Source organism: Somniosus microcephalus, chromosome 11, assembly GCF_052327205.1.
Source record: "Somniosus microcephalus isolate GS21.2 chromosome 11, FLI_Smic_1.0, whole genome shotgun sequence".
Classification (NCBI taxonomy): Eukaryota; Metazoa; Chordata; class Chondrichthyes; order Squaliformes; family Somniosidae; genus Somniosus; species Somniosus microcephalus.
Window position 1 is genome coordinate 56,029,736 of NC_140997.1, and position 18,467 is coordinate 56,048,202.

Sequence of the window (18,467 nt, forward strand, 5' to 3'; positions counted from 1 at the left end):
GGTAGTACTTTTTTGGGCTGTATTGGTTAGGACCAAAAATCAGAAACCTTGTCTATACTCTGTAGTGGTTATAGACTCATCTCCAAAGTGTTGAGGACACTGGAAGCTCTTAATGACATAGAAATAGAAAATGCTGGAAATACTCAGCAGGTCATGCAGCATCTGTGGCAGAGAAACAGAGTTAACGTTTCAGGTCGATGACCCTTTGTCAGAACTCTTAACTCACTCCACAGGATAGCAAAAAAAGAGAGCAAGTCATTCAAGGCAGAATTGTGAAAGGGGGTGGGTGATGAGAGATGAGAGAGACAACCCCAACGCAGGCCCATGGGGAAAATTTGTAAAAGGAAAAAAAAGTTTAAAAAAAAAAAGTGACAGCATTCGGCTACAGCAAAACTCGAACAGAACATCCGGCCGCTTTGGGAATCTCCAACGCCTCCTTGTTATTTCCGTTTTTAACACACAGTGGAAAAAGTGCAAATTATTTTTAAACCCTCCCCTCCCTCATTATCTGTTCGTTTATTCTAATTATAATTTAAAAACACACACACACAAAAGAACGACCAATTTTACCTCGGCTCGTTTAATGTACTCCGAAATTCGTTCTTCGAGCAGAAACATGGCAATATTTCAGAGCGTGATCCACCCAGCTCGATCCCAGGTAACATTAAACCATTGCTGGTTAAGCCCCAACACACAGCCCTCTAACCCGGTATTCATTTTATTCATTAATTGACGCCTGTAACCGTGGGGAAACTTAAAAACACTCACCGTTAGGGACACGGACCCACACCCAAAGAAACGAATAGCACTGCTGTGATATTTGAGAGGCCGCCGGCGGGTCGGGTGTTAACCGGATGGGGTTGTTGTTTTATTGGGGTTTCTGTGTTTGCGCCGCCGTTCCCGCTACTTTCCCTCCCCCGGCCGCACGCGCAGCCTCCCAGCCAAACCCTTCCCGCCTGTGCAGCCAACCGGCGCACGTCCCGCTGACACACCCCACCACACCCCAGAGAGTCGCTGTGGGGCAGCGCATGATACCCACAGGACTGTGGTTTGCAGCACTATTGTTCAAATCCCCAGCGAACCACAGTAGTTTTAAACCATATCTATTTTTTAATGAGTACCAATAAAGGCTAGGATAATTTACATTTTAAAATGGCAAACATGACAAAGAAGGACATTTTTGAGGGAGGGGATTGCTTTTGTAAGTAATGTGTAACCATGTCTGGTCTACCATTATTGGCCATGATGGCAGACAAACAACAGCTCAACAATCCCCACCTGTGCTGCTTGAAAGTGCAGGATAGCTCCGACTTATGATTTCCCTTCACGCCCTTCAGGGTCAGAGCCACGGTGGAAGGATGGATGGGGATGCAGGAGGTTGAAGTCCATTGGCACACCAAGAACATCCTCCAATGCTGTGATACCGTTCACATAGGGCACAAAATGGCAGCACGATCGGAAATTTAAAAGCTATGGGAATAAATTATGTGCAGTCAATTTTTGCCATGTCATGATGTACAAATTGATTGACCTCGAAGTGATTGGGGGGTGGGTCGTGACTCCACGACTATGCCTTTTCACTATTCCCATCTACTCAATTACAGACAAGACCATCTATGATTCCTTTATTGTATCCCTCACCACTCGCATTCCCCCCTCTATCCCCACTTTCTTCTGCATCCATCCCTGCCAAAAAAACACTTCCCCAAATGATGATCAGCCAGGATCTCATTAAATGGCGGAGCAGGCTCAAGGGGCCGAATGGCCTACTCCATCTTCTATGACTTACAACTCCCAAATGTCTAGCCTTTCCCCCTATTCACAATACTTCTGGAGCTGCCAATCTGCTGCATCACACCCTCACCTCCACCTTTGATGCTCTTGTCCCCAGTCAAACCCTTACTCTCTCTGAACCTTATCTTTCCCCCTGGTATGACCTATATCTTCACTCACTTAAGTTCAAAGAACATTTATGATGCACAACTGGTTGAACCATTCATCACCAAATCTGGCTGGACCACGACAAGTAATATCAGGCTCTCCTCTGCCAAAACTGATAACTACCCCAGGATCATCATCCGGAATGCAAAGATAAACCCCGGCTTCTTTTCTCTCCTGCTCCATCCAACAAGTGCAAGGACCTCATGGACTTGTCACTAAGACCGAGACCATCCGTTCAGCTGCCTCTGCCACATTCCTCGCCCCTGCCCAAGCTCTGAACTCGCATCTTTCTCCAGTTTTCTCTACGATCTTTCAACATGCCCTCTCCAAGTTCACCTTGTCCATGAGACCCATCTCCTGCTCTCTCGACCCTATTCCCACTAAACTGCCCATCCATTGCCCCCAGGCTAGCTGATAAATGGTTCCCTCACCTCGGGTACTATCACACTCCCTTTCAAATCTGTCACACCCCTCCTCAAAAAAACCCTTAACCTTTCTGTCCTTGCCAACTACCACCCCATCTCCAACCTCCATTTCCTCTCCAACATCTTTGAATGGATTGTCGCCTACCAATCCGTGCCCATCTCTCGCACAACTCCATGTTTGAACCTCTCCAATCAAGTTTCCGCTCATGCAGCAGCACAAAAATGGGCCTAGTCAGTCACACACATCCTGTGACTGTGGTGTATTATCCTTCCTCATCCATCTTGACCTAGCTGCAGCCTTTAACATGGTTGACCACACCATCCTCTTCCAACGCCTCATCTCCATTGTCCAGCTGAGTGGGACTGCCCTTGCCTGGTTCCACTCTTACCTACGGTAGTTGCATCCAGAAAATCTCCTCCAATAGCTTCTCTTCGGACCCCAACAAAATTACTTCTGGAGTTCCCCCAAGAATCTATCCACAGCCCTATCCTACTCCTCATCTACATGCTGCACCTCGCAACATCATTCAAAAACGCATCAGGTTCCACATATACGCTGATGACACCCAGTTCTACCTCACCACTGCCTGTGTTGTCAGACTGCTTGTCTGACATCCAGCCCTGGATGAGCTGAAATTTCCTCCAATTAAGACCGAAGCCATTGAGCTAGAAGTTACTGTCAAAATAATGGAGTGATTAATGGCGCTCACCGTTAGTTACACACAAATCGCACAGCAACTTCAGGCGAGGGCAGATGTGTGGTTAATCACAAAAATCCAGAGGTTGTTGTCCAATATCTGCCTTTCCGCAAAAACGGCATCTCGCTGCCTGACTCACCGTTTCAAATGCATTGAATGGTGTGAAGTTCCTGTACTTGCATGACAGATACGAACTAAACTTGGCACAGAAAGTTAAGGCTTGTCCATGTCAGTTTATGGTGCATCCCTTCACCACCCCCCACCCTCATTGGCAGCTGCCTGGGCCCCACACTCTGGGAGTTCTCTCCCTAAACCCTTCAGTCTCTCGAGTTCTCTCTCCCCCCCCTTTAAGACCCTCTCATCTCCACCTCTGACCAAGCTTTAAATCTTTCTTCCCAACATATCCTTTGGTTCCGTGTCCTTTTTAAAAAAAAAAATTGCCCGTGAAAAGGTTTGGGATGTTTTTCTATGTTATACGTGCTATACAAATGCAAGTTGTTGCTGTTCCACTCCCGACACACATATCCCCAAGCACAAAAAAATTATCTAAATAGATTCTATGGAATAAAAGTTACTCCTTACAGAAATATAGTTTACCCCCTAAATGAGACACACTAAATGGGCCATTTGTTTACACATTGCCTGGAAAAAGAATTAATCGCTTTCTTTTATTAAAGATTTCGAAAATTTTATACAAAAGATAAAGAATATGCAATGGCTACAGTGATGTGGTAAATATCGTCACAGGTGAGGTTCTTGAGCTAACTCACGCATGGAAAACTTCCAAGTGGTTTTATGTATCCTGACAAGTGGAACAGATAGGCTGTGACACATTTTGTAAATCCTGCAGTAGTTTTAAAAAGTGAACATTTTGATCTTAATGGATCTTTTTTTGTTACCTCACAAAAGTCACTTAAAGCTCCTTTCTGATATACCAACAAGAAACAGGGGACCGAAGCAGTTTGTAGAACTCCAATGCAACGTTCAAGTACCAATGAGCTGAGCACGCGCTGTGCGCACTCCGCCCAATGGTACTGGATGTAAAGCGAGGACCTTAAAGGGACCACTGCAGGCTGCTCCAAAAATGGCAACAAAAAAAAACAGTACCGCTCTTTCAGGCCAGGAGTAACATGAATCCTCCCACCTGCTGCTGGTTACTCAGAGGTCCCCACTCCCCGGGATTGTACCCCCTGTAAGGGAAAACTTCTGGTTTGGCTCTACAATTGAGCCACCAGATTTCCCACCCCCTCCATCAGATCGGTGAGCTGCAGATAAGCCTTGTTGCGCACTGGCAGCTCGAAATTTCTAGGCAAGACCTGATTAAAATGTTTTGTGGCTCCTGCTGATGCCATCAGGCAGACAGTACAATCATCTTTACCCACCCAATGTTCACCCAACCCAAAAATCAGGGCACCAGGATTTTATTTCATTGACATCGCCCTAAGCTAAGTGAACAAGCTTAGGAACTCAAAAAATAAACAGGCACCAATTTCTTTGCTGCAGTTTATGGTTTAAGTCAGAAGAATTCAAAAACCAGGACAAACTAAGTAATATTTGTACATTTTTCAAATATAAAAACCTTAATAAGCATTGAAAACAACAAATCCTGCAACTGGCACTGGCTATTTCACAAAGATCATTCTCCCAGTGCACCATATTGTGACAACATATTCAATGTCCATTGCAGATGGTTAAGAAGACTATAGTCTTGTTGAAATCTCTCTTCATACAGGAAGGGGTAGTGACTGCACCTCATCTAAGCACTCGGTGTAGGCCTCCTGATACTCTTCATGGGGTTTGATCATTATCACACATGTTGGCCGTTTCGATCCTGCAGCAGCTCCCAGATCCTTCAACAAAAACACAAATATTACCATTTAAACCCTTCACAATCCAGTCACTTGTGTGCAAACATAACTGCAAATCAGTGAGTGCCCGATCTGATAATCAGAATACTCCAGTATGTGCTGACGTAGACGACCAAAAAAAAGTAATTCGTGATTTCCAAAAATATTTTTGTCAACTCAATGTCTCCTTCAATAGTTTTTAATTTGGTAAAATTCTTACACTTTGTTTAACCAATGTACTTATGTTCACTGGAAATTAGATGATCACCATTATAATTTCTCATAATACTGAGCAGCTACATTTTGTTTCAGATTTCCAGCATTTGATTTTTTTTTCTTTATTAGCTTCATCCAATGTGTCTGGGTTGGAATTGGTTTCCCCAACCCCATTAGCCAAAGTTATGAGAAATTTTCTCTGTAGAAACAAGTACTGTACCAGGATTTTTTTCTGTAATATAAAACAAACCAACTAAAGCCATACCATTTTGGAAGGAATGTAGGCATAGGGAAGTCGGTTATCTTCACACAAGACTGGCAGGTGGCTGTAAACATCAATTGGCAGCGTATCACCAGCCAATACGACTATCCTGCAACCAGAGAAAGACAACATTAGCACAATACCAAACTATAAAGAGTAAAGAATAAGTTTTCTCAACATAGAAGATAGGAGCAGGAGTAGGCCATTCGGCCCCTCGAGCCTGCTCTGCCATTCAATGCGATTGTTCTGCCTTATAATTGCAGGAGTTTTGTTTTGTTGCCGCCAGTAGGTGGCAGTAAATGGAAATGGCCAGTAGGGTCACTCAACAGGAAGTAGTGGTGATAGCAAACAAAGAGGTCACATCAGCATGGAGCGTGCTGCAAGTTAATCCGCTGTAATCTTACATTGTTACGCCTTCGAAAGCATTGCCTGTGAGTTGAATGGTTTCATTACATATTCATGTTTAGATGTTAGTTATATCTCATGTATGTAACAAGGTGCATTTCTTTCTTTTTTCTTTCTCAGTTTTACTCTAACCCAATGCAACTGATTTGTATTGTTTCATTGACCTCATGCAAGTGTGGCATTATTAAACACCGGAGCTTGGACGCTACATCCTGACTCCCATGTCGTTATTGAAAGGAGTTTGGCTGGCTGTCTAACTGCATACAGACACATACACGTAGGGAGGACAGTACAGCGATCATGGCTGATCATCCAAATTCAGTACCCGGTCCCTGCTTTCTCCCCATACCCCTTGATCCCTTTAGCCTTGAGAAATATATCCAACTCCTTCTTGAATATATTTAATGAATTGGCCGCTACTGCCTTCTGTGGTAGAGAATTCCACAGGTTCACCACTCTCTGGGTGAAGAAATTCCTCCTCATTTCTGTCCTAAAAGGCCTACCCCTTATCCTTAGACTGTGACCCCTGGTTCTGAAATCCCCCACCATCGGGAACATCCTTCCAGCATCTAGTCTGTCTAGTCCTGTTAGAATTTTATAAATTTCGATGAGATCCCCTCTCATTCTTCTAAACTCCAGCGAGTACAAGCCCAATCGATCCAATCTCTCCTCATACGTCATTCCTGCCATCCCAGGTATCAGCCTGGTGAATCTTCGCTGAACTCCTTCCATGGCAAGAACACCCTTCCTCAGATAAGGCGACCAAAACTGCACACAATACTCAAGGTGTGGTCTCACCAAGGCCCTGTATAACTGCAGCAAGACATCCTTGTTCCTGTACTCAAAACCCTCTCGCTACGAAGGCCACCATACCATTTGCCTTCTTAACCGCCTGCTGCACCTGCATGCTTACCTTCAGTGACTGGTGCACAAGGACACCCAGATCTCGTTGCACTTCCCCTTCTCCCAATCTATTGCCATTCAGATAATAATCTGCCTTCCTGTTTTTGCCACCAAAGTGGATAGCCTCGCATTTATCCACGTTATATTGCATCTGCCACGCTTCTGCCCAATCACCCAACCTGTCCAAATCATACTGGAGTTTCTCGGCATCCTCCTCACAGCACACACGCCCACCCAGCTTTGTGTCGTCTGCAAATTTGGAGATATTACATCTAGTTCCCTCGTCTAGATCATTAATATATATTGTGAATAGCTGGGGTCCAAGGACCGATCCCTGCGGTACCCCACTATAAACTGCCTGCCACTCGGAAAAAGACCCGTTTATTCCAACTCTTTGCTTTCTGTTTGCCAACCAGTTCTCTATCCAAGTCAGTACCTTGCCCCCAATCCCATGTGCCTTAACTTTACACGCTAATCTCTTATGCGGGACCTTATCGAAAGCCTTCTGAAATTCCAAATACACCACATCCACTGGTTCTCCCTTATCTATTTTACCATTAAATCCTCAAAAAATTCCAGTAGATTAGTCAAGCACGATTTACCCTTTGTAAATCCATGTTGACTTTGTCCGATCCTGTCACTGTTTTCCAAGTGCTCTGCTATTACATCTTTTATAATGGACTCTAGCATTTTCCCCACTACCGATGTCAGGCTTACCGGTCTGTAATTCCCCGTTTTCTCTCTACCACCTTTTTTGAATAGTGGGGTAACATTAGCTACCCTCCAATCCATGGGTACTGTTCCAGGTTCCATCGAATGCTGGAAGATGATCAGCAATGCATCTACTATTTCTAGGGCCACTTCCTTAAGTACCCTAGGATGTAGATTATCAGGCCCTGGGGATTTATCAGCCTTCAATCCCATCAATTTCCTTAACACCATTTCCCTACAAATACTGATTTCTTTCAGTTCCTCCCTTTCATCAGACCCTATGTTCCCCGACATCTCTGGGAGGTTATTTGTGTCCTCCTTTGTGAAGACAGAACCAAAATATATATTTAATTGGTCTGCCATTTCTTTGTTCCCCATTATAAATTCCCCTGATTCTGACTGCAAGGGACCTACGCTTGACTTCACCAATCTTTTTCTCTTCACATATCTATAGAAGCTTTTACTGTCAGTTTTTATGTTCCCTGCAAGCTTACTCTCATATTCTATTTTCCCCTTCTTAATTAATCCCTTTGTGTTCCTTTGTTGAATCCTAAACTGCTCCCAATCCTCAGGTTTACTGCTTTTTCCGGCCAATTTATATGTCCTCTCCTTGGATCTTATGCTATCCCTAATTTCCCTTGTTAGCCACGGTTGAGTCACCTTTTTTGTTTTATTTTGATGCCAAACTGGGATGAACAAATTCTGTAGTTCATCCATGCGGTCTTTGAATGTTTGCCATTGCCTATCCACCGTCAACCCTTTGAGTGACATTCCCCAATCAATCCTACCCAACGCGCGCCTCAGACCATCGTAGTTTCCTTTATTTAAATTCAGGACCCTAGTCTCCGAGTCAACAACTTCATTCTCCATCTTAAATGAAGAATTCTATCATATTATGATCGCTCCGACCCAAGGGGCCTCGTACAACAAGATTGTTAATTAATCCTTTCTTGTTACATTAATCCTTTCTCGTTACATAATACCCAGTCTAAGATGGCCAGATCTCTGGTTGGTTCCTCGACATATTGGTCCAGGAAACCATCCCGTAAACACCCCAGGAATTCCTCCTCCACAATATTGTTATAAATTGGGCTAACCAAATTAGTATGTAGATTAAAGTCACCCATGATGACTGCTGTGCCCTTATTGCACGCTTCTCTAATTTCCCTTTTAATTCCATCCCCAACCTCCGCATTACTGTTTGGAGGTCCATATACCACTCCCACTAACGTTTTCTGCCCCTTGGTATTTCTCAGTTCTACCCATACAGATTCCACATCATCAGAGCTAATATCCTTCCTTACAATTGTGTTAATCCCTTCTTTAACCAGCAATGCTACCCCACCTCCCTTTCCTTTTTGCCTATCTTTCCTGAATATTGAATACCACTGGATGTTGAGTTCCCAGCCTTGGCCACCCTGCAGCCATGTTTCTGTAATCCCAATCAAATCATAATCGTTTACCTCTATTTGCGCAGCTAATTCATCTTACGTCTTTTTCTTTCGGCTCCATTGCTATATTTTTTAAATTGACAAGCCGGCACCCTTACTACAAATCCATCAAGCTGTCAGTGCATTTTAGAGTCATGTGCTTTATAAATTTGATTCACAGGATACAGACAGCTGTAGTGTGCATCAGATGCATCACCAAAGGAACATAAGGAAGAGGAATTTGCTTAGTTTGCTAGGAATCAACATCACTTTAGATGCAGCAGTAAGGGAAAATGCATTCAAAAATTCTTGTTTTGGAAGATATTCCAGGTGAGGCACAAAGCAAGATGCTGGGGATGGAGGAAATGGTAAGACGGTAGGATGGGAATCAGGGGAAAAGCTCTCCACTGGCTGGAATCATACCTAGCACAAAGGAAGATGGTTGAGGTTGATGGAAGCCAATCGTCTCGGCCCCAGGACATCGCTACAGGAGTTCCTCAGCGCAGTGTCCTAGGCCCAACCATCTTCAGCTGCTTCATCAATAACCTTCCCTCCAGCATAAGGTCAGAAGTGGAGATGTTTGCTGATGATTGCACAGTGTTCAGTTCCATTTGCAACTCCTCAGATAATGAAGCAGTCCATGCCCGCATGCAGCAAGACCTGGATAAATTTCAGGCTTGAGCTGATAAGTGGCAAGTTAATATTTGTGCCACAGAAGTGCCAGGCAATGACATTCTCCAACAAGCGACATTCAACGGCATTACCATCGCCGAATCCCCCACCATCAACATCCTGGGGAAGGGAGGTCACCATTGACCAGAAAGTTAACTGGACCAGCCGCATAAATACTGTGGCATCAAAAGCAGGTCAGAAGTTGGGTATTCTGCGGCGAGTGTTTCATCTCCCGACTCCCCAAAGCCTTTCCACCATCTGCAAGGCACAAGTAAGGAGTGTGATGGAATACTCTCCACTTGCCCGGATGAGTGCAGTTCCAACAACACTCAAGAAGCTCGACACCATCCAGGACAAAGCAGCCCGTTTGATTGGCATCCCATCCACCACCTTAAACATTCACTCCCTCCACCACCTGCGCAACGTGGCTGCAGTATGTACCATCTACAAGATGCAGTGCAGCAACTCGCCAAGGCTTCTTCGACAGCACCTCCCAAACTGGCAACCTCCATCACATAGAAGGACAAGGGCAGCAGGCACATGGGAACACCATCACCTCCAAGTCACACACCATCCTGACTTGAAAATATATCACCATTCCTTCATAATCCTGGAACTCCTTCCCTAACAGCACTGTGGGAGTACCTTCACCACATGGACTGCAGCGGTTCAAGGTGGCTCACCACCACCTTCTCCAGGGCAATAAATGCTGGTCTTGCCAGCGACGCCCACATCCCGTAAACGGAATCATTTTTTTAAAAAATTTTTTATAAAGGATACGGTAGGAGAATTCAAGGCCAAAGATAACACAGGTCAAATATGGAAACTGGGGAGTCTGATGCTGTGACTAACAGAAATTCTATGCCCAAGAGCAGTGTAAATTCACAAACAATATTCTACAAATAGAAGTCAGCTGTAAAAGCTTTATCATCTTCATAATAGGTATGATGGAACAAAACATTTAAATCTGTGGAGAGTGTTACCTACGAACTCAGTTTTCCGTTCTCATACAGGCCTCTGCAGTTCTCCAGCCAAAATGACAGGTCATTGCCTGAGGCCAACCAATAAGATATGCAAGTACTATATCACCCAAATTGAATTCCTGCACATTCCCTCCCTGTGGGAAGTGGGTGATTGTCACTCGCTGTATTCCCAAAACAACATGGCTAAAGCAGGCAACTGAACCCGCAGAGGATTATGGACAGAAATCCACATCTGCTACTTTGTAGGACGGCATGCCAGAGTTCCAACACACTGCATTTACTTCTTTATACAATGAACTGTTTCCAAGAATTAAAATTAAATATTATTGATTAAAATAACTGCTTTGTATGTTGTATTGGAGAGCAGACTCAGATTCAACTTCACACTCACCCTTTCTCCCCCTTGTTGATGAATTTCTGAACTTCCTTCACTCCTCGGCGAATCTGCTTCGCTTTTGCAGCTGCAGATGAAAATGGAAATTAATGGAACTAGATGTGGTTAAAGATTCTGAAGTGTCCAAGCAATGTACAACAATCCTTCTCGAGCCCACATTTACTTTTCCTTTGGAGTAAAGTTTCAAATACAAATCATTACCTCAGTGAAATCAGGAGCTGCTTTTTATTCAACCTATGTACAATAAACAGTTCTTATTGTACAAAAAAAGCTATTAGTTCTTCAAAGCAATGTAAAGATTCCCTTCCCAGCACTACAAATGGTAATTGTTTGTTTCTATAAAGCCAAGTTGGAGAGATTACTCGTTAGACTAACTACACTAAATCAATCACACAATTTGGTATACCTTTCTCCATTTTAATTAGTTGTAATTAGAGGCATCGTACACTATCCCCCAGGTAGTCTGGAACACACTTATGATGTTTATTGCTAAAATGCAGCTGTGTTTAACCAGGCCGTATACCAACCTCTGAATTTTTTTATTCTAGTTCGCCCTGCACCACTCTGAATTGGGAATACGGAGACCCATTTTCTGTGTATGCATAATTAGATCTGTTTCAAATCGGACTATTTGCACTGGCCAGCTTCAGTGGTAACATCATGATGCGATAGGCACAAAACTGGGTGCAGTGCACAAAACAGATTTTTTTTTTTTTTTATAAAAAGGTGGCACTTCACTGCTGCCATAACTTATATTTAGAAGTGCAGCCAAACATTAGGAGTACTCACGTTTGCCACCTGCTGCACTTTTATAACACAGAAAAGTCTCATGTGGACATTGGTGTGGTTGTGCTCGTCACTTAAGTTGCACGTCAGAAAGATCAGCTGTTGTATATCTGAGTCGTCAGGGTCAGCTGTGGTGAGCTGAAATAATTCGCTTATTCAACTCCAGTTTAGCAGCTCTTCCTGGAGTACGACAGCTGATCACAAATCCCAAGCCAAATCAATTACAATGAATGCTAATAATTGTCTTATTAACGGTGACATTAGTGTTGTTGTAAGCAATAGATTTCCAATTTAACTCTGGTTTGGTCTGTGATTTAAGTTTTGGAAGTAGTTGGCTCTCGGTACCGCCACCCCCCCCCAACATTTCCAATTTAAAATTCTCGTGTTTAAATCCCTTCATGCCTTTCCCCTCCCTATCTTTGTAACCTCCTCCAGCTGTATATTCCACCTGACATACTCAATGTTCCTCTGATAAGGGGACATAACCTTAAAATCAGAGCTCGGCCATTCAGGAGAGAAGTTAGGAAACACTTCTTCACGCAAAGGGTGGAACTCTCTCCCACAAAAAGTAGATGCTAGCTCAATTAATCATTTTAAATCTGAGATCAATACAAGTTTTGCGAGACAAGGGTAGAAAAGGATATGGAGCCAAGGTAGGTCGATGGAGTGAAGATACAGATCAGCCATGATCTCACTGAATGGCGGAACAGGCTCGAGTGGCTGAATGGCCTACTCCTGTTCCCATGGCTCTAGCCTTGTGCACCCTGCCTGCTTTGCCCCACCATTGGTGGCTATGCCTTCAGCTGCCTAGCCTCCAAGCTCTGGAATTATATTCGTAAATCTCCACCCACCCCATCTTGACCAAGCTTTTGGTCACCCCAATTAATGTCTCCTTCTTTGACTCACCATTCATGTTTTTCCTTGCGCCTTTGTGAAATGCCGTGGGATGCCTTTTCTGCGTTAAATGCACTACATAAATGCAAGTGTTGTCGTCATCTACAAGGCTGTTTCCCCTGACTGGAGAATCTCGAACGAGAAGTCATCGTCTCAGGCCATTTAGGACTGAGAGGAGACCAAATTTCTTCACTCGAGGGTTGCGAATCTTTCGAATTCTCTACCCCAGAGGGTTGCAGAGGCTCAGTCATTGCATGTTCAAGACTGAGATCAATAGATTTTTGGACACTAAGGTAATCGGCGGTTATTGAGATCGGGCAGGAAGGTGGAGTTGAGGTCGATCAGCCATGATCTTATTGAATGGCGGAGCTAGCTCGTGGGGCCGTATGGCCTACTCCTGCTCCTTTTATGTTCTTACTAGATCCGGGTACAATATAACAGGACTACATTGTATTGAAGTTGTTTAAATCCAGTTATCGCTTTTTCCAATGGATTTGCATGCCTTAAATGATTTGGGGAGGAATGGTGCCCTCCCCGCTCATCCTAACTCTCCAAATGTTGTTATAGGGCAGCCTTAGACAGCAAGAACAGAGACCCTTATGTACGTAAACAACCCAACGCCATTGCTAAATAGCTTCCAAAGACACTGGTTAGACTGCGACCACAGCCTAGACAATCAGCCCAATCATACTGACCAGTGACGTTGGACTATATGGAGCTTCCATGAAAATGGGGTTCACCGAGTTACAGAAGCTATCCCATAATAATGACAAAGCTCTCGGAAGTGCAGCGTCCCAAAGAGAAGCACTTGACACCTGCTATCCATTGCCCCAGACTCAACGAGGAACTCACCACTTGGTGCACAACAGACACAAACCGGCGTTGCACCATAATCAAATGAGCACTCAGTTGAAAGAGGCACGCGGCTCCGCAATGGATTGCCCAATACTCCTCAGCTCCTCCTCGCACAGCCCCTCCCTCCGCAGCTACTCCCACAATGACCCCTCCCTCCTCAGCTCCACCCCCCAAGGGCCCCTCCCTCCTCAGCTCCTCCCCCCACGGCCCCCTCCCTCCCTCCCTCCTCAGCTCCTCTTCCCATGGCCCCCTCCCTCCCCCCTCAGCTCCACCTCCCACGGCCCCCTCCTCAGCTCCTCCTCCCATGGCCCCCTCCCTCCCTCCTCAGCTCCTCCTCCCACGGCCCCCTCCCTCCCTCCTCAGCTCCTCCTCCCGCGGCCCCCTCCCTCCCTCCTCAGCTCCTCCTCCCACGGCCCCTCCCTCCTCAGCTCCTCCTCCCACGACCCTCTCCCTCCTCAGCTCCTCCCCCCACGACCCCCTCCCTCCCTCCTCAGCTCCTCCTCCCACGGCCCCCTCCTCAGCTCCTCCTCCCATGGGCCCCTCCCTCCCTCCCTCCTCACCTCCTCCTCCCACGGCCCCCTCCCTCCTCAGCTCCTCCTCCCACGGCCCCCTCCCTCCTTCCTCAGCTCCTCCCCCCACGGCCCCCTCCCTCCTCAGCTCCTCCCCCCACGGCCCCCTCCCTCCTCACCCCACGGCCCTCTTGCTCCTCAGCTCCTCCCCCCACGGCCCCCTCCCTCCCTCCTCAGCTCCTCCTCCCACGGCCCCCTCCCTCCCTCCTCAGCTCCTCCTCCCACGGCCCCCTCCCTCCCTCCTCAGCTCCTCCTCCCACGGCCCCCTCCCTCCTTCCTCAGCTCCTCCTCCCATGGCCCCCTCCCTCCTCAGCTCCTCCCCCCACGGCCCCCTCCCTCCTCACCCCACGGCCCCCTCGCTCCTCCCCCCTCCCTCAGCTCCGCCCCCCACGCTCCTCAGCTCCTCTCCCCACGGCCCCCTCGCTCCTCCCCCCCCTCAGCTCCTCCCAACCTCAGCTCCTCCCCCCACGGCCCCCTCGCTCCTCCGCTCCTCCCCTCCTCCCCCCACGGCCCCCTCGCTCCTCCCCCCACGGCCCCTCGCTCCTCCCCCCACGGCCCCCTCGCTCCTCAACTCCTCCCCCCACGGCCCCCTTGCTCCTCCCCCCACGGCCCACTCGCTCCTCAGCTCCTCCCCCCACGCTCCTCTCCCCTCGCTGCTCAGCTCCTCCCCCCACGGCCCCCTCGCTCCTCCGCTCCTCCCCCCACGCTCCTCCGCTCCTGCCCCCACGGCCCCCTCGCTCCTCCCCCACGGCCCCCCTCGCTCCTCCGCTCCTCCCCCCACGGCCCCCCTCGCTCCTCCCCTCCTCCCCCCACGGCCCCCCTCGCTCCTCCCCTCCTCCCCCCACGGCCCCCTCGCTCCTCCGCTCCTCCCCTCCTCCCCCCACGGCCCCCTCGCTCCTCCCACCACGGCCCCCTCGCTCCTCCCCCCACGGCCCCCTCAGCTCCTCCCCCCACGGCCCCCTCGCTCCTCAGCTCCTCCCCCCACGGCCCCCTCGCTCCTCAGCTCCTCCCCCCACGGCCCCCTCGCTCCTCAGCTCCTCCCCCCACGGCCCCCTCGCTCCTCAGCTCCTCCCCCCACGGCCCCCTCGCTCCTCAGCTCCTCCCCCCACGGCCCCCTCGCTCCTCAGCTCCTCCCCCCACGGCCCCCTCGCTCCTCAGCTCCTCCCCCCACGGCCCCCTCGCTCCTCAGCTCCTCCCCCCACGGCCCCCTCGCTCCTCAGCTCCTCCCCCCACGGCCCCCTCGCTCTCCCCCCCCCCCCCACGGCCCCCTCGCTCTTCTCCACCCCCCCCCACGGCCCCCTCGCTCTTCTCCCCCCCCCACGGCCCCCTCGCTCTTCTCCCCCCACCCCCCCACGGCCCCCTCGCTCTTCTCCCCCCACCCCCCCACGGCCCCCTCGCTCTTCTCCCCCCCCCACGGCCCCCTCGCTCTTCTCCCCCCACCCCCCCCCTCGCTCTTCTCCCCCCACCCCCCCACGGCCCCCCTCGCTCTTCTCCCCCCACCCCCCCACGGCCCCCTCGCTCTTCTCCCCACCCCTTCGCTCTTCTCCCCACCCCCCTCGCTCTTCTCCCCACCCCCCCCCCACGGCCCCCTCGCTCTTCTCCCCCCACCCCCCCCACGGCCCCCTCGCTCTTCTCCCCCCCCCACGGCCCCCTCGCTCTTCTCCCCCCACCCCCCCACGGCCCCCTCGCTCTTCTCCCCCCACCCCCCCACGGCCCCCTCGCTCTTCTCCCCCCACCCCCCACGGCCCCCTCGCTCTTCTCCCCCACCCCCCCACGGCCCCCTCGCTCTTCTCCCCACCCCCCCTCGCTCTCTCCCCACCCCCCCTCGCTCTTCTCCCCACCCCCCCCCACGGCCCCCTCGCTCTTCTCCCCCCACCCCCCCACGGCCCCCTCGCTCTTCTCCCCCACCCCCTCGCTCTTCTCCCCACCCCCCCTCGCTCTTCTCCCCACCCCCCCCCCCCCCACGGCCCCCTCGCTCTTCTCCCCCCCCCACGGCCCCCTCGCTCTTCTCCCCCCACCCCCCCACGGCCCCCTCGCTCTTCTCCCCCCCCCACGGCCCCCTCGCTCTTCTCCCCCCCCCACGGCCCCCTCGCTCTTCTCCCCCCACCCCCCCACGGCCCCCTCGCTCTTCTCCCCCCACCCCCCACGGCCCCCTCGCTCTTCTCCCCCCACCCCCCCACGGCCCCCTCGCTCTTCTCCCCACCCCCCCTCGCTCTTCTCCCCACCCCCCCCTCGCTCTTCTCCCCACCCCCCCCTCGCTCTTCTCCCCACCCCCCCTCGCTCTTCTCCCCACCCCCCCCCCACGGCCCCCTCGCTCTTCTCCCCCCCCACGGCCCCCTCGCTCTTCTCCCCCCACCCCCCCACGGCCCCCTCGCTCTTCTCCCCCCACCCCCCCACGGCCCCCTCGCTCTTCTCCCCACCCCCTCGCTCTTCTCCCCACCCCCCCTCGCTCTTCTCCCCACCCCCCCTCGCTCTTCTCCCCCCCCCCCCCCCCACGGCCCCCTCGCTCTTCTCCCCACCCCCCCCCCACGGCCCCCTCGCTCTTCTCCCCCCCCCACGGCCCCCTCGCTCTTCTCCCCCCCACCCCCCCACGGCCCCCTCGCTCTTCTCCCCCCACCCCCCCCACGGCCCCCTCGCTCTTCTCCCCCCACCCCCCCACGGCCCCCTCGCTCTTCTCCCCCCCACCCCCCCACGGCCCCCTCGCTCTTCTCCCCCCACCCCCCCACGGCCCCCTCGCTCTTCTCCCCCCACCCCCCCACGGCCCCCTCGCTCTTCTCCCCCCACCCCCCCACGGCCCCCTCGCTCTTCTCCCCACCCCCCCTCGCTCTTCTCCCCACCCCCCCTCGCTCTTCTCCCCCACCCCCCCTCGCTCTTCTCCCCACCCCCCCCCCACGGCCCCCTCGCTCTTCTCCCCACCCCCCCTCGCTCTTCTCCCACCCCCCCCCACGGCCCCCTCGCTCTTCTCCCCCCCCACGGCCCCCTCGCTCTTCTCCCCCCACCCCCCCACGGCCCCCTCGCTCTTCTCCCCCCACCCCCCCCACTCTTCTCCCCCCCCCACGGCCCCCTCGCTCTTCTCCCCCCCACCCCCCCCTCGCTCTTCTCCCCCCACCCCCCCACGGCCCCCTCGCTCTTCTCCCCCCACCCCCCCTCGCTCTTCTCCCCACCCCCCCCCCACGGCCCCCTCGCTCTTCTCCCCACCCCCCCCCACGGCCCCCTCGCTCTTCTCCCCACCCCCCCCACGGCCCCCTCGCTCTTCTCCCCACCCCCCCCCCACGCTCTTCTCCCCACCCCCCCCCACGGCCCCCTCGCTCTTCTCCTCACCCCCCCCCCACGGCCCCCTCGCTCTTCTCCCCCCCCCCCCCCACGGCCCCCTCGCTCTTCTCCCCCCCCCCCCCACGGCCCCCTCGCTCTTCTCCCCCCCCCCCCACGGCCCCCTCGCTCTTCTCCCCAACCCCCCCCCCACGGCCCCCTCGCTCTTCTCCCCAACCCCCCCCCCACGGCCCCCTCGCTCTTCTCCCCAACCCCCCCCCCACGGCCCCCTCGCTCTTCTCCCCAACCCCCCCCCCACGGCCCCCTCGCTCTTCTCCCCAACCCCCCCCCCACGGCCCCCTCGCTCTTCTCCCCAACCCCCCCCCCCCACGGCCCCCTCGCTCTTCTCCCCAACCCCCCCCACGGCCCCCTCGCTCTTCTCCCCACCCCCCCCCACGGCCCCCTCGCTCTTCCCCCCCCCACGGCCCCCTCGCTCTTCCCCCCCCCACGGCCCCCTCGCTCCCCCCCCCCCACGGCCCCCTCGCTCCCCCCCCCCACGGCCCCCTCGCTCCTCCCCCCACGGCCCCCTCGCTCCTCCCCCCACGGCCCCCTCGCTCCTCCCCCCTCGCTCAACTCCTCCCCCCACAGCCCCTCACCACCCCTGCTGCCCCTTCACTCGCTCATCCTCTGCTCCCAGCCCCTCTGCCCCCTCGCTGCCCCGTGTTGTGTATGTACCTTTAAGAGAAGAACTGATTTTATTCTGCAGTACTGGCAGTGACCACACTTGTATAAAATGCCCTAGCAGGCTTCTGTACTTCAGTCTGACGTTTACCCTCTGTTCAGTAAATACCTGTTTTATTGTTCTCCTGCAGTCCTCTACACCCCGCTGTCCCCTCCCCCACCCTAGCCGCCCCCTGCCCTCTCACTCCCCCCCCCTGCTGCCACCTGACTCCCCAACCCTTTACCTTTCTTAACGCATTTGTACAGCTTCTTGCTCAGTTTCCTCGAGGCCAGCGGCTGCGCAACCGCGTTCACATTCGCCGCCAACTCCTCGTAGGTTTGCTCAGGCAAGACCAACGACTCATCATTCTCATCCCTATCCTGCTTCTCCTTCTTCATCTTCGGGGATTTCATTCCGATTCCGTTTCCTTCTCTCTCTCTGACCTGCCGCACCGATTGCGCTCACCACATGCCAATGGCGGAAGGGGTGGAGACATCCGGGCTACC

At 52.3% G+C, this 18,467-nt stretch overlaps 2 protein-coding genes across 6 annotated transcripts in view; both read right to left on the bottom strand.

Moving 5' to 3' along the window:
• The window catches only part of LOC147110587 (tudor domain-containing protein 5-like), a 49,293-nt gene extending 45,674 nt beyond the window's left edge, over window positions 1-3,619 (bottom strand). For 3 of the 5 annotated variants that reach the window (XM_086000721.1, XM_086000720.1, XM_086000719.1), the window contains exon 1: window positions 571-733. In XM_086000721.1, the coding sequence (XP_085856847.1) occupies window positions 571-618 (48 nt within the window). In that variant the 5' untranslated portion in view covers window positions 619-733. Of the gene's footprint in view, window positions 1-570; window positions 734-768; window positions 941-1,278 lie in introns of those variants that run through there. The other 2 variants (XM_086000723.1, XM_086000722.1) reach the window with 2 other exon arrangements.
• A 94-nt stretch (window positions 3,620-3,713) lies between these two features.
• On the bottom strand, window positions 3,714-18,465 carry nhp2 (NHP2 ribonucleoprotein homolog (yeast)). The gene is made up of 4 exons (XM_086000734.1): window positions 18,206-18,465; window positions 10,885-10,954; window positions 5,393-5,498; window positions 3,714-4,914 (listed from the first exon to the last, which is right to left on the bottom strand). The coding sequence occupies exons 1-4, from the start codon at window positions 18,372-18,374 to the stop codon at window positions 4,789-4,791; spliced, it is 471 nt and encodes a 156-aa protein (XP_085856860.1). The 5' UTR covers window positions 18,375-18,465; the 3' UTR covers window positions 3,714-4,788.
• Window positions 18,466-18,467: the final 2 nt, after the last annotated feature.